Source organism: Haliotis cracherodii, unplaced genomic scaffold, assembly GCF_022045235.1.
Source record: "Haliotis cracherodii isolate W230 unplaced genomic scaffold, xgHalCrac1.p SCAF_11, whole genome shotgun sequence".
NCBI lineage: Eukaryota > Metazoa > Mollusca > Gastropoda > Lepetellida > Haliotidae > Haliotis > Haliotis cracherodii.
Window position 1 is genome coordinate 9,565,504 of NW_027266266.1, and position 26,909 is coordinate 9,592,412.

Consider the following 26,909-nt stretch of genomic DNA (forward strand, 5'->3'; position numbering starts at 1 on the left):
ACAGTATCCCTGTCTGCACAGTTTGTTTTATCCCTGTTCTACAGTATCCCTGTCTAAACAGTTTGTTTTATCCCAGTTCTACAGTATCCCTGTCTAAACAGTTTGTTTTATCCCAGTTCTACAGTATCCCTGTCTGAACAGTTTGTTTTATCCCTGTTCTACAGTATCCCTGTCTGAACAGTTTGTTTTATCCCTGTTCTACAGTATCCCTGTCTGAACAGTTTGTTTTATCCCTGTTCTACAGTATCCCTGTGTAAACAGTTTGTTTTATCCCTGTTCTACAGTATCCCTGTCTAAACAGTTTGTTTTATCCCAGTTCTACAGTATCCCTGTCTAAACAGTTTGTTTTATCCCAGTTCTACAGTATCCCTGTCTGAACAGTTTGTTTTATCCCTGTTCTACAGTATCCCTGTCTAAACAGTTTGTTTTATCCCTGTTTTACAGTATCCCTGTGTAAACAGTTTGTTTTATCCCTGTTCTACAGTATCCCTGTCTAAACAGTTTGTTTTATCCCTGTTCTACAGTATCCCTGTCTAAACAGTTTGTTTTATCCCTGTTCTACAGTATCCCTGTCTGAACAGTTTGTTTTATCCCTGTTCTACAGTATCCCTGTCTGAACAGTTTGTTTTATCCCTGTTCTACAGTATCCCTGTCTGAACAGTTTGTTTTATCCCTGTTCTACAGTATCCCTGTCTGAACAGTTTGTTTTATCCCTGTTCTACAGTATCCCTGTTCTACAGTATCCCTGTCTAAACAGTTTGTTTTATCCCTGTTTTACAGTATCCCTGTCTGAACAGTTTGTTTTATCCCTGTTCTACAGTATCCCTGTCTGCACAGTTTGTTTTATCCCTGTTCTACAGTATCCCTGTCTGAACAGTTTGTTTTATCCCTGTTCTACAGTATCCCTGTTCTACAGTATCCCTGTCTAAACAGTTTGTTTTATCCCTGTTTTACAGTATCCCTGTCTGAACAGTTTGTTTTATCCCTGTTCTACAGTATCCCTGTCTAAACAGTTTGTTTTATCCCTGTTCTACAGTATCCCTGTCTGAACAGTTTGTTTTATCCCTGTTCTACAGTATCCCTGTCTGAACAGTTTGTTTTATCCCAGTTCTACAGTATCCCTGTCTGCACAGTTTGTTTTATCCCTGTTCTACAGTATCCCTGTCTGCACAGTTTGTTTTATCCCTGTTGTTCAGTATCCCTGTCTAAACAGTTTGTTTTATCCCTGTTCTACAGTATCCCTGTCTGCACAGTTTGTTTTATCCCTGTTGTTCAGTATCCCTGTCTAAACAGTTTGTTTTATCCCTGTTCTACAGTATCCCTGTCTAAACAGTTTGTTTTATCCCTGTTCTACAGTATCCCTGTCTGAACAGTTTGTTTTATCCCAGTTCTACAGTATCCCTGTCTGCACAGTTTGTTTTATCCCTGTTCTACAGTATCCCTGTCTGCACAGTTTGTTTTATCCCTGTTGTTCAGTATCCCTGTCTGCACAGTTTGTTTTAACCCTGTTCTACAGTATCCCTGTCTGAACAGTTTTTTTTATCCCTGTTCTACAGTATCCCTGTCTGAACAGTTTGTTTTATCCCTGTTCTACAGTATCCCTGTCTGAACAGTTTGTTTTATCCCTGTTCTACAGTATCCCTGTCTAAACAGTTTGTTTTATCCCTGTTCTACAGTATCTCTGTCTGAACAGTTTGTTTTATCCCTGTTCTACAGTATCCCTGTGTAAACAGTTTGTTTTATCCCTGTTCTACAGTATCCCTGTCTGAACAGTTTGTTTTATCCCTGTTCTACAGTATCCCTGTCTGAACAGTTTGTTTTATCCTTGTTGTACAGTATCCCTGTCTAAACAGTTTGTTTTATCCCTGTTCTACAGTATCCCTGTCTAAACAGTTTGTTTTATCCCTGTTCTACAGTATCCCTGTCTAAACAGTTTGTTTTATCCCTGTTCTACAGTATCCCTGTCTAAACAGTTTGTTTTATCCCTGTTCTACAGTATCCCTGTCTAAACAGTTTGTTTTATCCCTGTTCTACAGTATCCCTGTCTGCACAGTTTGTTTTATCCCTGTTCTACAGTATCCCTGTGTAAACAGTTTGTTTTATCCATGTTCTACAGTATCCCTGTCTGAACAGTTTGTTTTATCCCTGTTTTATTCCTGTCTGAACAGACTTTGCCTCACCTATGCATATCTCTGTCCCCAGCTAACTGGACGTACACTCACACGATCCGTCGGCCGGAGATCAACAAGCAGAGCGTGGAGCTGAGGATGCCCATATCGGCCAAGGATTACGATGTCAGTTTCCTAACACATGTGATATAACAGAGTTTTATCTACCCCTGCTCAGGGGCCTACATTCGGCCCCAAATCTTCAACAAATGACAGAAATATTCCCAATTTGAATGAATAATTTCCCAATTCTTCAGAATTTATGAAAACCTAAAAATATCAAATTTTGAATAAAATGACAGTCTTTTCCAAATTGACCTGCCAAGAGCAATTATTTTTGAATCAGGATAAATCCCTGTATAACTGGAATACTTTCAAAGTGGTGTTTAACTAGGCTAGTCAGGCCACTTGAATGGGTAGGAGACCAACCGTTTGGTATTCAGGGATTGGAGGAAGTGTGATTTTATCTCCAGAAGAATTGTCCCAGAAAATTCTTGAAAAGGTGTAATTTTCTTAAAAATATGTTCAGGCTCATTGTTTTAATTAGAGACTAACTGGTTTGGCAGCTGTTGCTGAAGAAATATCTAAGTTCCAGAAAGAATCCCAGTCCTGACATGGGTACAATGTGTGAAGCCCATTTCTGGTGTCCCATGCCGTGATATTGCTGGAATATTGCTAAAAGCGGCGTAAAACCATACTCACTCACTCTGATTCACTTCGGGCTTTCCTCCCACAGTAAGCTGAAACGCTGTGATATTACTCAAATACTTTTCAAAGTGGAAATTAACATCACCTCACTCACTCAACTCTCCATTGTGCCGTTGTGTTTCAGATTCTGCTGGCCCAGCGTGATGACAAGCATGCCACAGTGTACAAGAAACGCCACTGCTTCCTGTACCAGAACCAGTACTTCCAGCTTGACGAGTACACCGAACCATGCCCAGAAAAGTAAGGACTTGAGATATTTGTGTTGGAGTCAGGTTTACTTAACTTACTTATATGGTCATCATAGCTATCGTAGGACTATGTTAGAGTATGGGAAATATGGTCATCGTAGCTATCGTAGGTCTATGTTAGAGTATGGGAAATATGGTCATCGTAGTGTTTTGACCATCATACCATTACGACCATCGTAAGTCTTTGTTAGGGTATGGGATATATGGTCATCGTAGCGTTAGGACTATCGTAAGTCTATGTTAGGGTATGGAATATATGGTCATCATAGCGCTGCTACCATCGTAAGTCTGTGTTAGGGTATGGGATATATGGTCATCATTGCGTTACGATCATCGTAAGTCTATGTTAGGGTATGGGATATATGGTCATCGTAGTGTTAGGACCATCGTAAGTCTATGTTAGGTTTGGGATATATTGTCATAGCGTTACGACCATCGTAAGTCTATGTTAGGGTATGGAATATATGGTCATCATAGTGATACGATCATCGTAAGTCTATGTTAGGGTATGGGATATATGGTCATCGTAGCACTAAGATCTTTTATGCAAGTTGACCCAGGAAAATAACAAGGGTCAGGTATCCTTCTAAGAAAATGTATAACTTTTGTTACTTAATCCAGCATCCCATATATGTTGCCATGCAAGTGCAATAATGTTGAACGTGATGTCAAACCGCCCACCTCACCAGACCCGTGAAGATTTCGGGGTAGAATAGGTCTTCAGCAACCCATGCTTGCCGTAAAAAGGTGACTATGCTTGTTGTAAAAGGCGACTAACGGGATCGGGTGGTCAGGCTCGCTGACTTGGTTGATGCATGTCATCGATCCCCATTGCGTGGATAGATTCTCATATATTAATCACTGGATTGTCTGGTCCAGACTCGATTACTTACAGACCGCCGTCATATAGCTGGAATATTGCTGAGTGCAGCGTTAAACAACAATCCAATCCAATCCAATCCAATCCCACCTGACCTGCACATTGTGTTCGTTGCAGATGCCAGGGGTTGATCCTTCTCGAGACCTACACAACGTCAGCAGGACGCTTGGACGTACCCAAGTTTTTAAAAATAGAGAAAGAGGTGACGGAGGACCCCATGTTTTCCATGTTCAACCTGTCACTCAAGGAAGAGTTCTCCAGGAACAAAAAAGAATTGGACTTGTCTAAAGATGAAGACGAGTGATTGGTTTATATGTTAAGTGAAAAGTAGTCAAATTGGCCAGAATTTGCAATGAAAACCTGTGAGGCTGAAACGATACATTAATGCACCTGCGATATTAATAGTATCTTACGCGTAATGCCCTTGTTGGGAGTCCTGTTTAGCATAGTAATTGGTGTTAATGTCATTCTTAAATTGGTTTGATATCTTGAGCGGTAGGAAACCGTTTAGATCAATAAATGAATGTAGACCATATTGCCGCGCTGACCAAAACACAGTTTGTTATGGGAAAATGTTGCTGTGGATGTTACAAACAGGAAGACCGGATGATAGGAGATATAGACCACAGTATTTCTGCTGTAGGAAGTAAATTGACATCTGTATAAATTAAAGTTTCCGGTGACTGATAGGCCAGAATGTATTTATTTTTTTAGGTTTGCAGATTTTTGGCCCAAAAATTCAGCTTGTTAAATCGATAAAAAAGAATTAAAAAAATTCAAGTATTTTTTGTAATTTCCTTGAATTGTATTTTTGGTGATTTCCTCAAAATGATGAGTAAGTATGGGAAAAAATAGGGTCAGGAAGTGTAGGGAAAGAAACACGTTTAGAGTTACCTCCCTTCCTTTAAAGACCTTTATAGATACTTCATAATATGTTGTTTTGAAGTTTTAATTATAAAACAAGTTTTAATCATTATATTTTAAATAATTTATATTGATAATGATAGCAAATGAGTGACAGTAACATTTTACTTTTTTCTGGTTGGCAGAATAAAGAAGACTGCTTTTCAATTTTTTTATATGTTACACATTTCAATTTTTTTAGTCATCTTGAAAAATTTGAAAAAACGTCTGGCCTTGTTGAAAACTTCCAGCTCTTAAACTGTTGAAGTTTAGGTGACTAATTGGGTTGTTTTGGGATTATTAAAAAAAAAGGTCAGAAAACAGATTTTTAACTTTGAAAAGTGCGAGAGTTTTGAGGTCGGTGATGAGGATGAACCCAGACATAGAGTGATGAACAAAATAGGGCTTGATTTAAGGAACTTGATCTAACTTGCACGGGGTGCCTGTTGACATGAAAACCTGTTGCACCAAACCAAACCAGGCTGCAAATTGGCAGCATGAATTTATCAAAGTTACAACATAGGACGATCTGATGCCACGGGCACATAAATTACTGACATATTGGCGTGAAAAGTAATCAGAACCTGTACCTAACCTTGGAGTACCCACAGTGTGATGACCTCAAGGCTAAGAAAGCATGACATGACGTGACATGACATGACGTGACATGACATGACGTGACATGACATGACGTGACGTGAGGTGACGTGACGTGACATGGTGTAGTATGGTTAATAAACTTTAAAGGTATAGCATGTGCAAAGATCCATATTGTGTTGACAATAGTAAGGTTTAGTGAGACAAAAAAAATTGACATGCACTTGTGCATGTAGACAAAATTATTAGTCTAAAAAAAATAATAGTCTTGGTTCTGAGGCACTGAGGCGTCGTCATAAATTCTGACGTACGTTTCGTTCTTATTTCCATTTTTTTTTTAAAATAAAAAATCCTAGTAATTTAAAACAATGCAATCCATTATATCACACAGTTACTTCCCGTTACATGCACACTGCTTTACTGCGCATCTCGTGTTATGGTCATGGCAGCAAAAGGAGTTTGTATGCTTCTTTATGTAAGGATTCCCATTCCCAGTACATAAGTTTATTTAGGTATATACTAGTTTGAACAAGCAGAAAAAAAATCACTGCCTGCCTGCACTATATTTTCAAAAGTCATTGCCTGAGAACCAATTCTTGTATTTTTAAAGCCTTAGGGTGCATTTTTCAATGATAGGTTGCACTTGTGCATGTTTTACACAGTATCCTGATACATATATAACGTGATACATATATATTGTTACTTTAGTGTATCATTTCAGTCTGTGTTTGCTGAGAGGTTGATTGTGACAATCAATTTGATTGGTTGATTGAAGTCGCATCATTTTTTATGTGAGTGTGTTTTGTTACCGAATGTATTTTGTTCATGTATGGGCTTAAATTTGAAGAAAAAGATTGCAAGTGAGGTGTTAAGAAAATGTTACATTCCTAAATATGCCAATGATTTAAAAACAAATCTACTGTCATGTGGTCATGATACTGTATTTACTGAATTTGGAAACATGACATGAAATACTATCGTTAGGCGTAAACAAATTGATTACCGCATATTGCTGTCTGTAAGACCTTGTTGCATTTAATACCCCCCCCCACCCCACCCCTTTAGACACTTCCAAATCAATGCTGCTTTATCATCCCAAACTGGCTCCCACAGGAGATATTGCTTTTGTGAGATCAAGCGATATCTACATTGTAGATATCGCTGCAATGAAATTGCATCACAATGCTTTGCAGACCATTGTGACGTCATTCACACTCACTCGAGTGGATTCTCTCTTTATATACCGTCCATGCAGCAGTGTGGAGCAATGGACACCAGCAGCGCATACAATGTTTCAATAAAAAATGTTTGACATTGTAACAATAGCGCATGGCGCCATTTTGTTGACAGTGCAGCTTTAAGTTACTCATTACCTCCCTTTATTTATCGTACCTTGCGTTTTGCATTTGTTTTTTTCAGCGGAGTGAAAAACATTAGCAAGCTTACAATATTTTAATAAAAATATGTCTTTGTTTTTATTTCAATGCTTCATTGCATGAATAATTCCAGTACATGGCACCATCGTGTTGAACTCTACGGTGGGACTCGAAGATACCTGTAGAATAGAATTAATATAGGCCAAGGGTTTGATCCTCAGTGAAACGATGGTCTTCTGTTTTTAACTTACCGATTAACTCTGCTTAACTTTAATTTACTAAACTTGCATTAACAGAGACAGCGATATACGGTATTCATTTGTCACATACTTTTACATGTATTTATTTTCTATGAAAAAATTAAAATAATAATTAATATTGTTTAATTTCTCCTGGTTCATGTATAGCTTATATCCTTATTGTCCCAATGCATTTATTCATGAAAAAACATTACATTTTCACAATTATATTTTGCTTTTTTCTATATGAGCCATTGCTAGGGGGTCTTTTTACCCTTAGTGGGACAAAGGAGTATATAAATGATCCAAACTAAACATATACTTGTCATGTACATAAATAATTTTAAATGGAATATTTTTCTGATTTAAGGGGATATTTTAATACAGTTTGAAATGAAGTTTGTAAAGCATTTTCTATTCAGGACTCTCTGGATAAAAACTATTTCTACTTTTATATTCACCAATATTTCTTTTCTGTCTGACATGTTGACAGCCTCGGTTCACCATTGCCAGTTTAAGGCTGTAAACTGTAAAGGAATTTTAACAACTGACGCTGCTTCCAGACAATATTTGTACATAGTGTGGGAATCTCAATGTTCTTAATCTGTGAGAAATAAACTAGTACAGTATTTGCCGTGATTAGCGCCCAGTTCAGTAAAGTCCCCTGAACCAACTTCTAAGGTTCAGTCTGCTAGTGCTTTATAAGCACCCGTACTAAGACTATGGCAGCCTCTATGTCCTTGTCTGTAACACATGATTCTTGCAAATCCTCTACCTCTATTGCATCTTTGCCATAAATCCTGTATTTTTGCTTCAGTCACACTAACTAAATTTTCAGATTTTCACCAGACATCCTCTTCACTGTCAATCACACAATTAGTTGTTCCCGAATAGCACTATAGCAACCCAAGCTATGATGTGCGTAATGGCGGGAAACCTCACTTCCTTCCTGTGAGTGCTAGAGTCAACACCTATTGTTATAGTTGTAACGATCTAGCACTTGGTTGCAGTTACATTAATCTGAGATTTTTCTTACTTTTATAGACTATACAGAACCAATGCAGTATTGTCATACAGAACCTATGGGGTCTTCAGCAACCCATGCTTGCCCTAAAAGGTGACTATGCTTGTCGTACAAGTGATCAGGCTCGCTGACTTGGTTGATGCATGTCATCGATCCTATTGCGTGGATCGATGCTCATGATGTCAATAACTGGATTGTCTGGTCAAGACTCGAGTATTTACAGACCACCGTCATATTGCTGAGTTCGGCATTAAACAACAAACCAACCAAACCCGAACCTATGCTTACCCTAATGGAAATACAGTTACCGTTATTAACGTTGCTATTGTTTTCATTAACATGTTAACTGTTTGCTCCTCATCACAAGCTATTTTATCATAACTCCATGTCAGAATGATGAGATCGGATTGGTTAACGTGATCTTGATAAAGTACTATGTGGCCCGCCTTGGAGGGAAATAAACTTCTCCAAGGGAGAATAAACCCCTTATACCCCGCCACAAGCAAGACAGGCTGCACGTGGATTTCTGAGAGGCAGAATAAATCCCTATACCCTGTTTCGAAGCAAAAAGCCACACGCTTTTTACGAGTCAATGAAAGTCACGTGACAGCACAAGTTCACCGCAATCGAACAAAAAAATTTTAATTCTTTTTGCAATGTCATATTAAAAAATTTGTTGAACAGGATCACGAGGGGTACACGGGTTTTAGGTTTTATTCCATGAGGCGGAGGCAACAACTTATCGTGCATGGTTTTAATAATCACCCCCTCCCTGTGTGAAGTTTTATAGGTGAATACGGCATTCACAGTATTATGGGAGTGTTTTCTAATGCTGTTCTCCTTGAACAAGTCTGTATCTTTCGATTGCAATGTCTATACCATTTAAATGTAATAAGTGAACAAAGGTCAAGGTCGGTGAACTTTAATGTGTTTGTGTGTTAGCGATGTAATGACAGACCTCCATTGCCCAAACCGCTGACCATAGTCATAATTTAAAATGTAATTCTGAGGTTCTCAGGAAAGTATTTTTTTCAAATGTTACCTTAGTTTGTGTCGAGTCAGATAAAACATGCATGTTTTGATTATGGACGTCAGTGGATCAGATATTTTATACCTGAGTACCTTTTGTAGCCCCGAACGTTTTCATGATTTGCATATCACGTATAGGCAGCTTCACTGTAACTGATTACCTCCCTTTGTATATTTATCGTATGTAGCGTTTTGCTTTGTTTTGTTCAGCTGATTGTTATATAGCTTAATGTGAAGCTTTTTGTGCCATGTAATGTAAGCACATTTATTATACTATTCAAAAGAAGTTAAGGACCACCCAGTTCTTTCATATTACCCAAGTTAATCGGTCATCTGATGCCCCATAATAGATGAAGTAAAGTGGTCCTTAACTTCTTTTGAGTAGTATATGAATGATGAGTGAAGCCAATTGGTCCAACTATTACTCTGATTGCTGCCTGATTGGTTAATATTACGAAAATTAGAAATATTTCACACTAATAGTGTCTGTGCCTTGGAGAAGATCTAGACTGCAATCGATGTGGCACCGCTTGCCTTGTAGACTCTGTATAAGAGTTATATATTCTGGATAGGTTTTTTATCAATCTAGGGGCGGTCGGGTAGCCTGGTGGTTAAAGCGGTCGCTCGTCACCCCGAAGACCCAGGTTCGAATCCCGACATGGGTACAATGTGTGAAGCCCATTTCTGGTGTCCCCCACCGTGATATTGCTGGAATATTGCTAAAAGCGGCGTTAAACCAAATTCACTCACTCACTCATTGTATCAAACCAGCTTGATCTTTGTCATGCTTGAGAATCCAAATGTGCAGGAACTGTGTCACCAGAAAAGTGTCAGCTATGTTTCACTTTATTTCTCTGAAAAGAACTTCACTGTACATTTATTTCTGAGGGCATTTATTATGTTCAGTGTATTATAAGTTTTATGATTTTTCTTCATTTCTTGATGAGTAATTTGGAATATTGCTGAGTGCGGCATTAAACAAGAAACATACTCCATATAACATTTGGGTCACTGAATGTATCAGGTGAGCTACAGTGACTATTTGCTGTTTTTTTACATTTAAATTGGACTAGAGCCCTTCATACATTGTTAAGAAATAAAAAAAATCTTGTCATATTGTCTGAACATAAAAGGCATCGGAAAAAGGATCATTTCAAAACCAACAAATACGGTGATAATTAACAAGATTCATATTGGTGTTTAGTCCATGTTTGAACCTGACGAACCTGGATTGTGTAGGTTATTTAGTGTGAGGTATTGTCATATCCTTCCCTTGGAGGGGGCACGGGTGGCCCAGTCGTCCAAGGCGCCGCGATTCGCTGTGCAGAGTTGCATTCCTTGGGCACGCCAGAAACCTGTGATTGTGGGTTCAAATCCCGGTTCGCCCTGGTTATGTTTCTAGGTGCTTGTGGGTTTCACCGAAGTGATAAACATCAGACCTGCATCACATCGGGCTTTCCTCCCACATTACGTTGACATGCCGCGATATAACTGGAATACTGTTAAAAGAGGCGTTAAACCCAACTCACTCTTTCACTCACTCACTTACTCCCCTGTACTTGGAGCATGCTTTATTTTGGACCTGGTGAAAGTGTTCCTATCTAGTAGCTTCATATCACTGAATGATTAAGCACCTTCAGTTGACTGTTACACGTTGTTACATCTCGGTTGTATTCCAGTATTTGCCATAATGAATCTCATTCTACTAGACCTCCTGTTTCCACAAAGCTGTGTGAGCACCATGACCTTAGTAATTTGGAATGCTAAGACACAGTTATGACTAATGAAATGCTGAGATAGTTTTACAACGGTTGTATCACTAAAATAGCTTCATAATGATTGTATCGCTAAGATAGATTTACGACAGTTGTCACACTTAAATAGCTTCATATTGATTGTATCACTAAGATAGTCTTTACAACTTTTGTATCGCTAAGATAGATTTACGACGGTTGTCTCACTAAAATAGCTTCATATTGATTGTATCGCTAAGATAGTCTTTACAACTTTTGTATCGCTAAGATAGATTTGCGACTGTTGTCTCACTAAAATAGCTTCATTATGATTGTATCGCTAAGATAGTATTTCAACTTTTGTGTCGCTAAGATAAATTTACGACGGTTGTCTCACTAAAATAGCTTCATATTGATTGTATCGCTAAGATAGTCTTTACAACTTTTGTATCGCTAAGATAAATTTACGACGGTTGTCTCACTTAAATAGCTTCATATTGATTGTATCACTAAGATAGTCTTTACAACTTTTGTATCGCTAAGATAGATTTACGACGGTTGTCTCACTAAAATAGCTTCATATTGATTGTATCGCTAAGATAGTCTTTACAACTTTTGTATCGCTAAGATAGATTTGCGACTGTTGTCTCACTAAAATAGATTCATTATGATTGTATCGCTAAGATAGTATTTCAACTTTTGTGTCGCTAAGATAGATTTACGACGGTTGTCTCACTAAAATAGCTTCTTATTGATTGTATCGCTAAGATAGTCTTTACAACTTTTGTATCGCTAAGATAGATTTACGACGGTTGTCTCACTTAAATAGCTTCATATTGATTGTATCACTAAGATAGTCTTTACAACTTTTGTATCGCTAAGATAGATTTACGACGGTTGTCTCACTAAAATAGCTTCATATTGATTGTATCGCTAAGATAGTCTTTACAACTTTTGTATCGCTAAGATAGATTTGCGACTGTTGTCTCACTAAAATAGCTTCATTATGATTGTATCGCTAAGATAGTATTTCAACTTTTGTGTCGCTAAGATAAATTTACGATGGTTGTCTCACTAAAATAGCTTCTTATTGATTGTATCGCTAAGATAGTCTTTACAACTTTTGTATCGCTAAGATAGATTTACGACGGTTGTCTCACTTAAATAGCTTCATATTGATTGTATCACTAAGATAGTCTTTACAACTTTTGTATCGCTAAGATAGATTTACGACGGTTGTCTCACTAAAATAGCTTCATATTGATTGTATCGCTAAGATAGTCTTTACAACTTTTGTGTCCCTAAGGTAAATTTACGACGGTTGTCTCACTAAAATAGCTTCATATTGATTGTATCGCTAAGATAGTCTTAACAACTTTTGTATCGCTAAGATAGATTTACGACGGTTGTCTCACTAAAATAGCTTCATAACAAATGTGGTGCGAAGATAGTCTTTACAATTGTTGTAGTGCTGAGATAACTTTAACAACGGTTTTATCACTGTGATAACTTCATAATCATGATTGTAATGCTATGATAGTGTTTGCAACTGTTATAACACTAAGATAGGGTTTACAACCGTTATAACACTAAGATAGGGTTTACAACCGTTATAACACTAAGATAGTGTTTACAACCGTTATAACACTAAGATAGGGTTTACAACCGTTATAACACTAAGATAGGGTTTACAACCGTTATAACACTAAGATAGGGTTACAACCGTTATAACACTAAGATAGGGTTTACAACCGTTATAACACTAAGATAGTGTTTACAACTGTTATAACACTAAGATAGGGTTTACAACCGTTATAACACTAAGATAGGGTTTACAACTGTTTGTAGCTAAGAAAGTAGGATATCTTCACAATGGTTGTAGCGCTAAGAAGGTAAGAAAGCTTCACAATATTTGTAGCTAAGGCAGCTTTGTTTTGTAATGACCCCCAACAATATACACTACTCCACTTTTGAAAGGGATATTTATATCTTTCCATGATACACCAAACTGATTCTCATAATATGTCCAGTGTATATTTAAATAGAATGACATATCTGATAATCCTTATCAAAAGTTGAGTAGTATAGTTAATTACGTCAGTGTTCATTGCAAAATGACATACACTAAAAACATGTTGTGAAGTCCCTCTTGCCCCAGTATATTACAGTGATTATTGTTCATTATTGTGTATGCTACTGCTAGAATACTAGGGCCTGGTCATTTATTGCAGGGGGTGGTTGGTAGTAAAAACAAAAATCCAAACATTTTTTTTAATCATTTCAACATTATTTAGGGACTGGTCATTTGTTAGAGGGAGGGCGGCATGCAAAAATGTTATAAGTATTTAGGGGGTCAACAGAATATACAGGCCTTAAAACCAGATGTTCTCTCTCACTTGCCAACACCCCCCATTAATGGACAAGTCCATGTGGAGTTTACACCTGTTGGTTCATGCTGTATTTTCCTTTGCATGTTTTCATGTCTTTTGTATAAGAGTGCATTTTGCTTGTGTATGAATACATGAATTGTACATTGCTGTCTTAATACAGGTGTATATAATTTTTTTCTGTGAATTTTTTCATTTTTCTGTGAACATGATCCTCTTCTCATTTCTATTAACAAAAGTTGTGTCTCATTTTTTGAAACCATTATCCTTCTCTCCGAAGAAGACACTTTTTACATGGGAGTCCCATGAATGTATGCAAAATTATAGAGGTCTACTATGCTGTCCCTTGTTTGATTGAAGAGTTGCCTCCCTTGGGCATGCCAGGAACCTGTGATTGTGGGTTTGAATCCCTGTTTGCCTCAATTGTTTCAAGGTTTGTCAGCACCATACCTATGCTCGTGTGTTTCACCAAAGTGGTAAACATCTGAGACCTGCATCACTTCAGGCTTTCCTCCCACATTAAGCTAACACACCGTGATATAACTCACTGGAATACTGTTCAAACCAGTGTTAAACCAATCTCACTAACTCGCCTTGTCTGGATACACAGGAATTTATTGTTGCATTTCAGTGGAAAGTGAAGCAATATTGTTCAAAATAAGGGACGATCTTTTGATATTCAGCGTCTTTTCTACAGGTTACAGCTAGGTAACTTCTAGGTGTGGCTTTTGGAATGAACAAGGATAATTCTATATTACTTTTGGTACACATGCATTGTACTGGACACCTATCCGCCATGTTTGTTTGATGCTACCCTATACTAAAGCCGCATGCGACAGCGTCACTTTTTGTAAAAAAAGGGCGATAAAGGTCAAAATGAGAACAAATGATCCCGCTTGCTTTTGTATGGTGTAATATGATTAAACCTTGAAATTGAATATCAAGTGATGCAAAAATGTCGAAAATTGGACATCAACATTGAAAAGGTACTCGAAATAGAAGTTCCATAATGGCGAGCGACAACCTCATCAGTGACATCCGTTTTTCAGCGAACATGTATTTTGTATCTACTTTGGTAATTAAACATTACATTTATTCTGAGAGCATTTAGTTCAAGACCCCAAAGCCCCCTAAACCTCATGTTATTTTAGCTTCTGAAAACTTTGAAACCATTACGGAGGAATGAGCTTGTGCACATCCCTTACAAAATGGAGGAAGGTGTCCTGTATACTGCATTCTTACTTTCATTTGACTTTATTCAAGAGCTTGGTGAGTTTTATGTTCTGTACTTTCTTACAGAGTAAAATTTGGATACAAGGAACCCACAAGATGAAATTTGTTAGTTATAACCGCAGTTTGTTACTCGTGAAACCTTGTCAGCCATTTTGGATTTTTCTATTTATGCACATATTTAGCGATCTGGTAGGCAAAAGATATATAGATACCATGCATTTTGTGGATGTATTTGGTACTTGAGTATTTTACAGTTTTGTTGACACCGCGAAAAGGGGAAGGTTAGTGGATCAATCCTTGTCAGACCAAAAGATGTTTAAATGGTATTTGTTGGTACCCTGCCTGGCACTTGGTATGGTATAAAAGAAGGACTGATCGGCTTGGAATCGTATACTGTGTCTGAGTAGGGTATCCATGTTAAACTGCAGCATGGTTTCTCAGTGGGCAACCACTCCAAATTGGCATTTGTCTGGACTAGTGCAAGCAACCTGTCTGTTCTATCTAGGGCTGGGACGGGTAACTCGGGGACCCGGGTTGGGTGGGTACTAAGTAGGACCCGGGTACCCACAGGACTACCCGGACCCGTGGTTAGTCACGTGATATATTGTTTAATGACAAAACTTTTCTAGAAGTCTATGGTAACACTACAAGTCACTAATGTTCGCATTTCTGTCTGACTGTGCACCCATTCCTTCTGATTTTTCATATGGTTGAATAAAGATATAACTTAATTCAACTTCAGTGTATGAATGACCAGATTGTTTAATACATGCATCTACATACGTTTTGCCAGTGCTATGCTAAAAATGTTCCCAATCGGACATTTTGATACATCTCCCGAGACCTACAGTGGGTACCCGGGTAGGGTCGGGTAATAGGGGGGTGGGTACCCGGGTAGGGTCGGGTAATAGGGAGGTGGGTACCCGGGAAGTAAATTTGGACTCGTCCCAGCCCTAGTTCTATCCATGGTTGTTATGACCTTGTTCTACTGTATGAGGGACAGTAATGGCAGCCCAGTGCCCAACTGGTTCTGGATTTACTAAACAAGCATTACACAACAATGACTTTGACTTGCTGTGTTCAAGTATTTGACACCGCCTCCGTGGTCTAGTGGTAGAGCGTCCGCCCGGAGAGCGGAAGGTCCGGGGTTCGATCCCCGACCGCGTCATACCAAAAGATGTTAAAAGATGGTACTTCTTGTTACTCTGTCTGGCGCTCGGCATTAAGGGGCTAAAACAAGGACTGGTCGGCTCGGAGTCAGTATACTATGTCTGAGTGGGGTATTCATGTTAAACTGCGGCATGGTATCTCAGTGAGCTAGCACTATAAATCGGCATCAGTCCGGACTAGTACAAGCAGCCACACAAACACACACACGTACATGCACGTCGCTATATAAGTGCAATAATCTTGGACGCAGCGTTAAACCCCATTTCACCTCACCTCAAGTAGTTGAAGGAAGCAAGTAGACACTACAATCCTGGTATGCTTTGGTCGATCAATAATGAGACCAGGATTGGACCAGGATTGAGACCAGGATTTCCCCAAAGAAAGACATTTTTCATGAATATTTTTTTCAGAGAATGTATGAAACCCCCTTAGCCTTGTGTTTGTGGTTGTAACGGAAAGGTATCTTTCAAGATTAATGAAATTTAATGTTAGGCCACAAGAAAATATAAAGTTCTTCAGATTTCATTTTTTTCCCTAATTATTGTAGCTCTTTTTTTAGAACAGGTAACTAGTATCTTATATCTAGTCATTAATGTTGTATCAGTGGACGATGGTGGATAATGGTTAAGGCGTTGGCTTGTACCAAACATCTCAGTTCAATTCCCCATATCGGTACAATATACAAAGCCTCTTTTCTGGTGTCCGCCATTATTATATTGCTGGACTATTGCTAGAAGTGGCATTAAGTCATACTCCCTCTATCAGTGGATGGAATATTTACACTCAACAAAAACAGAAAAAAATCTTTTAGTCTTCAGAAAGTTATCAATTTTAATCAAGCTGTAACTTCACTTGGGGACAAATAAAAACTTATTTGTTGTGGCCTTACGACTGGTTAATATTGCATATTTAAGTCTGGATTTCTGGTGCTAAGCTTAATGCTCAAAGAAAAACTCTCATTAGTTCATATTATTTTTTACTTGGGCATTTGAAACATAGCACTTCAGTTTACATCCTCTTTAATCTTATGTAATTACTCCAACAAGTGTTATCCCGTTGTCATATTTATTTCATCGGCAGTTGATACAATACTTTTTTACATTCTTGTTATCCTGTTAATGAAACAATTATAGAATTGCCTTTCACCAGCTTATACAGTCAGTGCAGATATGTTTTTCAAGCATTTGCAGTTGAGTGATTTAAATTTATATCTGACATTCTTCCTAGATCATGTGAGGATGGAATAAACTTATTTACTGTGTATTGGTCTTTGTTGTCACAATCCTGTAGAGATCTGGAATAAAATGTTTTGTTGTTTTGTCACACTCAGCAGCAATATTCCAGCTATATGACGGCGGTCTGTAAATAATCGAGTCTGGACCAGACAATCCAGTGATTGATGTCATGAGCATCGATCCACACAGTTGAGGTACGATGACATGCATCAACCAAGTCAGCGAGTCTGACCACCCAATCCCGTTAGTCGCCTTTTACGGCAAGCATGGGTTGCTGAAGACCTATTCTTCCCCGGATCTTCAAGGGTCGGATTAGAATGTGTCCCCAGCACCCACCCCATTGCTGGTTTGTTTGTTTGTTGTTTAACGCCACACTCAGCAATATTCCAGCTATATGTGGTGGTCTGTATATCCAGTGATTGACATCATGAGCATCAGGATACAATGACACGCATCAACAAGTCAGGGAGTCTGACCAGCCGATCCCGTTAGTCGCCTCTTACGACAAGTATAGTCGTCCCATTGCTGGTCGTACGAGGCGATTAGATTGGGAACCTGTAGGGAATCTGGGTTATAACAGGTCCCTAGTTCGTATGCAGGCTGTAAGAAGCGATTGAATGGATCTGGTGGTCAGACTTGGTGACATGGTTTGTCAGTGTACCCTGACAACATAGATCATTGCATATAATATCAATCACTTGATTGTCAGGTCTAGACAGGCTTGGTGACGTGGTTTATGCCTTGTCAACGTATTCTGACAACAGGGATCGTTGCATATAATATCCATCACTTGATTGTCTGGTCTATTTTATTTATAGGCTCAGCGGCATGGATTGGTGTTCTTGATATCAATCACCAGATTATCTGGTCCAGACTCAAATATTTACAGGCCGCCATAATATGGCTGGAATATTGCTGAGCATGAAGAAACTACCCAACCAACCAGAAATGCACGCACACGCAAAACAAACTCTGAGAGTATGAAGACCATGTTTATTATCATATAGCCTACAGTTAACATTAGGAAACTAAGACAAAGAGTTAGAAGACATCACAGGTGAAGGAACAGTCAATACAAGTAACAAGTAACTAACAATGGTAGACAGGCAGTTCTCCCAGTCCAAGAAGTCAATACACTTTACCCGTCATAGGCATGTGGTCTTAAATGAAGGATTCTTAGGGTTTTTATTGGACAGTATATTGAAGTCAGGATAAGGTGTTAAAACCCAGTGTAAAAAAAGTTCCATGAGGTTTTTTTAGATCGTAAATTAATGTAACAATCATAGGTAAATAGAACCCAGTGTTAGAAAACAAGGTTCTATGACGTTTTCTTTGATAGTATATTAATATAACAATCATAGGTAAATAGAACTCAGTGTTAGAAAGCAAGGTTTCTTCGTTTTCTTCTTAATCTGAAAGATTGTCAACAAACAGATGTGTTTGTCAGTGAACTAAGTTACATTAAAAAGCAATATTATTATTAGGAGCAGGTGTAAATAACTGTTTCCCTATACAGTACACTTTTGAAGAGTGAGTGAGTGAATATTGCTTAACGCTGCATCAGCAATTTTGCAGCTATTCGCAGCGAACACTATTGAAGAAAAAAGTACTTTTGATACAAGCAACTTTTTACTTTTACAGATAAACCCACCCTACAGATTGCAAAACAAAAACAAACTATGCTTATTTATAACTTACTTATTTTAATTTTTGTTTCAACATTTATTTCAGATTTTTCGTTGACATTTTTTTATTTGAAAATAACAAAATATTGGCCTGGCATTGAATGATTTTCAAATTCTTGATATAGGAAACAGCAAATTGATTTTCTAAACGTAGACATTCTTAAAATAATGATTTCACTGGTAAAGTTCATTATCACCTAATATGAGGATGTTTCTAATGAGGGCATTGCTCCTTATGTCAATGCTGAATACCTAGTAACAATACATGCTTCCTTACATTCACAAGAAAATGAAAGACTAATACAGCCATTTGCAGTAAAAATTAAAAATAGTATACTCCTCAAATGAAGTCAAGGACTATCCGATTCTTTCATATTGATATAGTTAATCTGGCATGCCATCACTATAGACTAACTATAGCCATGGCAGATTAACTGTAGAAATATGAAAGAATCGAGTGGTCCTTAATGTTAATATTAAGACCATAATGACATTTATGGTAATCTTAAAGCAGCAGAAATTCTGCATGGAAACAGCCATTTGGTAGAGCTTCTGCAGACAAAAGTTGGAAATGACACACCATGGTCAGCATAGTATCGGCATCATGATACAATGTTTACAATATCTGAGTCACAATATACTATTTTGAAGCAAAAAAAAAATGTGAATGTTTTCTAGTTTTGATATAACCGAATTAACATGTGACTATTGCAGAAACCACATGCCAAAATCGACCCGTGAAGATTCCGGGGTAGAATAGGTCTTCAGGAACCCATGCTTGCCATAAAGGGTGACTATGCTGGTCAGACTCCCTGACTTGGTTGATGCGTGTCATTGTATCCTGATGCTCATGATGTCAATCACTGGATATACAGACCGCCGCATATTGTCTGGTCCAGACTCGATTATTTACAGACCGCCGTCATATAGTTGGAATATTGCTGAGTGCGGCGTTTAACAACAACCAACCAACCAACCAGCCAAAATCCCAAATGTATCGCCAAAACTATGTTCATAATACAGTATGTACCTAAAAAGGCGACTTGGAGTGAAAGTGGGTGAACAGTCTCATTTTGATGTACCGTATTTGCTGTAATAAACACCCTGTGTGCTAGAAAATTGACAAAAGGGGTGCTTGTTAAAACTAAAGACAACAATTTATATTTGTGTTCAGAGATCAAGCGGTAATGCAGAAACGTAATTAAACTAAAACATTTTTGATAATAGCTACAAGGCAATAATATACCCGTTCTGCGTTGCTATGTTCAGGACAAATTCTGTAATTTACACAAGAAAAAATGGATGTCATGAAAATTTTCAGTCTTAGTAGGGGCACTCATTAAGTACTGGTACTTAGACTGTTCCAGAAGTTAGTCAGTATTTTGGGGGTGTAGCAGGGTGCTTAATGTGGCAAATACGATAAAGAAAGTTAAAGAAATCTGTGTTCAACTGACAAGCTAAAGAGTCAATAAATATGTATCACAATATCACTTTCGGACATCTTGATTTTGGTATTAGACAGGGCCAATGCAGGATCAGACAGTAAAAAATAAAACAGCTCTTATAATGTACCCATGTACATTTATCTAAAACAAATTACGAAAAGATACGTACCACTACAGAGTGAAGAGTATTGTGCACTGTATCTTGAAGTGTAACATTGCTGCCTTGCCTGTTACATCCATTGCAACTAAGACTGTTCTATATTCCAGAACATAACATACTACCCTGTACTAAAGGATCTTGTCATCGCCATTTAATGATGCAGTATTATTCTCAATAAATGTCCCGTCAAACTAAGCTTTGATTAAGTGTGTGGTTTGTGCAATCTAACTTTAAGTAGGAGAAAGTACTTGGGGATTCTACCCAGGGCCGTGTTCCACAATTCGATCTTAGCTGAAGACGATCAGAGTCACACACTTCATCACTGACAGTTGTAGCACTGAGATCCCTTGTGGAAGAGGGCCCTGGTAGGTATTTGTATCGAACTTGGATTGGACTTGCATTGTTCTACATGACAATACATCCCCATGATATACCGTTACTTCTCCTGTCACTTTCTAGGATCATGTGACTTGCATTTCAGATAAGTAAGTAAAAAAGCTTTCCGTTCACAATACAACAGGTACTTAAAGCTCATAATATACAAAAACGATAAATAAAATATCTACAGTAACAGCACATTTCAAACAACACTCCGTTGTAAGCTGGGCCAAAGCATAAACAATACACCATAATCATGGATATCGTCTAATGGTGGAGTTATAGTGAAACCTGGCTGTTCCAAGTACTACTCTTTGTCCAGGTTAACAATGATCTAGATCAACAAAGTTTATGCCAAGAGAGACAGGCCATTACAAAACTCATCCGGAAAGCAACTTCTCTGATAACAGTGTTCAAAATAAGCTCCTGCCCATAGGCCTGTGGTTGGTAGATCTTGTGTCGGGGAAGTAGTTTTAAATTTGTATGGGTCCTAATGGCCCGCAGTAAACATATGTGTTGATTTATTTGTCACAATAAGCTGCAGTTTTTTAAATGAGGGATGACGAGTTGATCTGGGCCTGCAACGTCTAAAGTCTGTGGGTCCTGATGTAGCCTGGCAATTCTTTTTATTTCAAACACTGATGACTAATATTGGATTTGGAAGAACAGGGTACCCATCCTAGGAGATTATTAGTGTTATATAATACAAGGGTGTCTTCTGTCCATTGTTGGAACAATTCGATTGAGACGAGATGAGAGTGAGCCTCGATTCCGACTTGGCAACTAACACAAAACAGATACTTCTCTTCTTTGAGGGAGATTGTCATAGCTAAAGGGAGTTAAGTATTACTTCAATGTCTCCCTGTAAATCCAACAGGAGATCTCAGGGCAGATTACTGTCACACGAGAGACACAACAGTTCTGTCTCCAAGGCTCAGCCTATAGTCAGTAGAGTGATTGAGTGAGTTTGGTTTAACGCCGCTTTTAACAGTATTCCAGTTATATCACGGCGTGTCAGTTTAATGTGTGAGGAAAGCCCGAAGTGTTGCAGGTCTCAGACGTTTACCACTTCAGTGAAACCCATGAGCACGGGTATGGTGCTGACAAACCTAGAAACATAATCGGGGCGCTAGGCAGTAGAACAATGTAGGCGAGGGCAGTTGGAAAATTACATCTGTAACTTTGAGAAAAGGGAGTGAGTTAGATCAGTATAAAGCTGCACTGAACAGTATGTCAAGTGGAAGAAAGGCCAAAGCGATGCAGCTCTTAGACACTGACTACTTTGTAAAACAGTCTGGATATGATTCTGATGGGCCAAGGATCGGAAACTTGAGTTGTCTCCCCTGGTGGCCTCATGCTGAGCAGGGATGTTAAACTATCTATGCCAATAACAGTCCCCTTGTACAAAAACCATGGGGTACTGACAGACCAACTTGACTTGTCTCTCCTGGTGGTCCCGTGATGGATATTGACCTCTGTTACCCCTTGGATGCACTCCACAGGGAGTCAAGGCGACTAACGGGATCAAGTGGTCAAGCTCGCTGAATTGGTTGATGCGTGTCATCGATCCCAATTGCGTGGATAGATGCTCATGATGTTAATCCCTGGATTGTCTGGTCCAGATTCGATTATTTACAAACCGCGTCATACAGCTGGAATATTGCAGAGTGCGGCGTTAAACAACAAACCAACCAACCAACCACAGGGAGTCACCGTATGGCTGAAGCATTGCCCATGAAACATTAAACATGAACTCACTCACTCACTCATCTCCTATTGACCCTAGCATCCTAACACTGTAAACATGGGCTTCAATTAGTCATAGCACTATGTCCCCTGGTGGGACAGCCCTAGGGATCTACTGTCTTCTGGAATCCCCCCTGGAGTTTCAGGTATAGACCCACATGCGTAGGAAGACCGACAGATATTCACACTGAGTATCCTAGTGGCATACAGCTCTGAAAGCAGGTCATCCTCCTAAATATGGTTCCTAGAATGCAGAAAGCATGTGCCATATAACATTTCTCATTCAGCGACAGAAACTAGCACTTTACATACACCGAGGTGTGCATACTAACAATAGTGACACAATGACACAATGACACAATGACACAATGACAATGAACCAAGTGCAAATCAGACAAACACCTATTTGACATGGTTCAGGACACTTGACACATAACACTGACATTCAGTAACCCTACGCTTCCTACATTTGTAATCAAGAATTACATACACAGGGACGTGAAATTAATTACATTAAAAACAATTTAAGCAGAACATAACAATATCCCCTCCTTACAAACATAATTCCGACCCGTGAGCATCCGGGGAAGAATAGGTCTTCAGCAACCAATGCTTGCTGTAGAAGGCGACTATGCTTGTCGTAAAAGGCGACTAACCGGATTAGGTGGTCAGGCTCAATGACTTGGTTGATGCATGTCATCATATCCCAAATGCGTGGATTGATGTTCATGATGTCAATCACTGGGTTGTTTGGTCCAGACTCGATTATTTACAGACCGCCATCATACTGCTGGAATATTGCTGAGTGCGGCGTTTAACAACAAACAAACAAACTAACATAATTCCGTATTTTTCACTGGTTTGAAAATAAGGGGGTCATGGCCTTTGAGGTTTTTGATGGCACTTGAATAAAGGGATCCTAAACCTTAACTTTTACACCATAGTCATGTCAAGGATCCCTCTTCAAACACTGTCATCGATAGTGATTTCAAAACACATTAAAACAAAATTACCGTATTCGATGTAATAAGCGTCCCGCCCTAATAAGCGCCCTTGGCCATATTTGCTAATATATTGGTTAATGAACAATCTCAATTAGCACCTCTTCCGATTAATCTATGTACACAAGACTTATTTATACGGTAAGATACGCACTCGTGTGTTATATGCACCTTAAATTACAGGCAATTAAATTCTGGAAAAATATATCTGTCGTACATAAACATTCCAGGCTGTCAGCATAAACCACAAAATTTATCTTTCAACTCCAAAAAAATATTCTAATAAGAGCCCCCTATTTCTAATTTTGAGAGCGCCCTGGACGCTTAGTACGTCGAATACGTAGAATACTTGTTGAAAATAGCCCAAAGCAGGTGACACACATCGTGAATGCCTTAGCTCTTAACGCCGCTGAGCTTTAACAAAGTAAATTATAAACTATCCCTATCTGTGACAAGGCTAGGATACAGGCACACGCTGATACAACACTACATGTACTCGATCGGACGGAGAGGAATTATCAGCAACATCTGAACAATGATTCAAGTTACTATCACTAATCGACAGCTATTGGACATGTCAGTGTAGAACTGTTATAACAAACATGGGACATTATACATCGTATTAAACTGGGATATAACAGGTCTGAAGCTGTCGTATAAACTTGGAGCACCAGTGTCGGTGCATACGAACTAATATCATTCTGTCAATATGGAAGTCGAGGACCTTCAGAGCATAAACAAATCATCCAGGCGAATCTAAGGCACAAACAACAACCATCAACAAAGGAGAAACTGTATTAGAAACTGACTACTTGATATCCTGGGCTTTTATCTAAAAACATAAATTGTCCCAGATAATGCTTGAAAACCATAATTTTGCTTCAGCCTGTTGAAAAAAATATAAAAAATCGCCTGCCATAAAAATTACATTGTTGTAAGGTGTTTTAATTTTTTTATTTAAGCTCATAGTTTTAACTAAAACAGTATCTGGTATTGCAGCTGTAGGAAAAAATATCTAGTCTCCATACATAATCCCATGCCCCAAACGTCTGTGAACATGTTTTTGCAATTTTCTTGCCACAGGTATCTGATGTCAGATTTCAACAAAGGACATTGACTTTTGTCTTAATGAAATATATAAAGAGACAGCTTTGGTTTATACAAATATGCAGTTTGATTCAGCTTAAAGCAAAAGCTGACAAGACTCTCCACGGAACTAGTGGCTACTGATGAAGGTTTAATGTAAGATGAGAATCTATTAAATTTTGATGTCTCAATGTCTTTAATATCGGACATAACAAATTAGGGCAGTACTCTACCGCCAGATATACCCTGAGACCTCTCTAGGCCAAGGAGGTGTGGTTTTCATCATGATCAACAAGCTCCACCTGTACCATAGACACCTGTAGTGGAACTGCAAACTTAGATTTTATTTGAAATTTGAAATTTGAAATTTGTCATTACAACCATGTATGTCGAGACAAACATGGAGAGAGAACATACTTCCGGTGACTGAAATCGTGAAACTGTTTTATTTAGCTTCCGTATAAGGAAATATCACCGATGCAGGATAATATTCACCTAATAGCTTTAAATATTTTATTTACAAAATTTCTTGTGAACTTTTTCTACAGAAAGGGTGTTTAATTTAAACACTAAACATTCCTCCCTCTTTCATTTATACATCCTACCAATCATGATGTACACCGATTTCTCAAAGTTCACAGCAGTATTTTCTACTGAGAATATCAGTAACTGCAATGGAGGGTATGTTCCTGGGCATCTTTGCACTGCGGAGAGCACTTATGACATTGCTTGTTCGTTTAAAACCATTTTCCTCTACAGTGTTTCAAATTACGAGGGACTTGGAGTCGTGCCTACAAACATTAACAATATCCATATATGATACCATTAGGTATTTCTATCAAGTAAGAATGATTTTTGTCAACGAGCACCTTTAACTCAGAATCATTTTTGACAAAGAGCACCGACAGAGCTAATGCCATGAATCACTTTTTTATTGCTTCCAAGACCCCGTTCCAAAAATTTGGACCGGGGCCTGGTACAATAACATAATCGGTGAGGCTATCTTTGAAGCAGTATTGCTCTACACGTTTCATATTTGGTTAGCTAGTACGCCTGTATTTTCGTTACAAAAACAGAAATCAACAAGAACCAGATCTCACCTTTTCCGGTAGATTGGTTAAACACAGGCAAACCGTTTCCTTTTGTCTTAAAAAGCACAAAGTGTCAAATCCATTAACTTTGAAGCCCTCACAAGAAATCCTAACTATTGTTAATATCTGGATCAGTTTTGTTGCAAGACAAGGACCTCATTCTACAAAGTGATCTTCTCACCAAGACGATTGTAATGCCTGTGCATCAGCATAGACTTACGATCACCTTAGCGCTAAGATATTGGTGTAACAAGGCCCAGAACTGCTATGGAAAGACAACTGATCTTTACTGGAAATGTTTTACATATGCTAACAATAAACAATGCAGATGCAGTTATAAAATCAAATCCTAACCAATCCAACACACTTGGGTAGGACATTAGACTATTCTCTGTGATAATTATGTTATGATGTCACTGACTTGTATCCAAACTAACACGGGAATGCAGTCAATCTCATTAAAATCAGATCAGATTAGATTAGTTCAGATTAGAAACAAAGATCTGAGGACATCGCATTACGGGTCACGTCGGACCGACCTTTCGCAAACTCTGACCGACCAATGGAATTACTGACAAGAAGTCGACATTAGCCAATCAGAAGGCAGCTTTCTTGTGCTTTACAGCACTAATTTCAAATTGGCGACTACACTTTGAAACATATTTTGACAAATATAGCCCGTCACTATCCTTCAGAATACCTCGTTTTAGCGTTTTCGAGGCTGCATGATTAAAAAACACATTCCGACTGTCACTTTCATGATCTGGAAAGCGACGCTCTGATTGGTCGGATGAATTGTCGTTCTGACGTGACCCCTAATGGGATGTCCTAAGATCTTTGTTTAGCGAGAACTAAGATCTGATTTTAATGAGATTGGAATGCAGTCAGATTTGTGCAGAAGGATATGATTCTTAGTCCTAGGACTAAACCAGTGTTCAAAAATCAGGGGTCCTGGGGTCCTTGTGGTCTCCTGCTACAGAATTTGAATCCAGTGACCTCTTAATTTTTAATTTTGAAGTTTAGGGTTATGACAAGGACCCCTTGACTTTCAGCCCTAGTTTCGAACACTGTAAGGTGCTAATGAGTCATTGGATCGTCCATTTCAAGCCAACGGCTTCTAGGTAGGACCTAGCTAGAATGAGTCTGTGTGAGGAGGGACGTTGATATCAGTAAGGTGTTGATATTGATGCGTCTTTCACCAGCTGGCTTGCAGTTTCTCAGCAGTTTTCTGTATGAAGTCCCTATGGCTGGCATACAGCTGTAACGAGTGATCCACATCCATCCACTGAACTCCTACAGCATCATCACCTGCAACATCAACAGCATCACATTATAACATTGACATCCAAACTTTCAGACAGTTTCTGGGTCCCATCCACAAAGCGAT

At 38.5% G+C, this 26,909-nt stretch overlaps 2 protein-coding genes across 10 annotated transcripts in view; one reads left to right on the plus strand and one right to left on the minus strand.

Moving 5' to 3' along the window:
• The window catches only part of LOC139456208 (TRPL translocation defect protein 14-like), a 30,830-nt gene extending 26,079 nt beyond the window's left edge, over nt 1-4,751 (plus strand). The window contains exons 10-12 of the mRNA XM_071237770.1: nt 2,203-2,294; nt 3,001-3,116; nt 4,122-4,751. Coding sequence (XP_071093871.1) covers nt 2,203-2,294; nt 3,001-3,116; nt 4,122-4,308 — 395 coding nt within the window. The 3' untranslated portion in view covers nt 4,309-4,751. The remainder of the gene's footprint in view (nt 1-2,202; nt 2,295-3,000; nt 3,117-4,121) is intronic.
• Nucleotides 4,752-17,921: 13,170 nt separating this feature from the next.
• LOC139456206 (ADP-ribose pyrophosphatase, mitochondrial-like) overlaps nt 17,922-26,909 on the minus strand; it is a 78,064-nt gene continuing 69,076 nt past the window's right edge. For all 9 annotated transcript variants that reach the window (XM_071237760.1, XM_071237762.1, XM_071237761.1 and 6 more), the window contains one exon: nt 17,922-26,830. In XM_071237760.1, the coding sequence (XP_071093861.1) occupies nt 26,718-26,830 (113 nt within the window). In that variant the 3' untranslated portion in view covers nt 17,922-26,717. The remainder of the gene's footprint in view (nt 26,831-26,909) is intronic.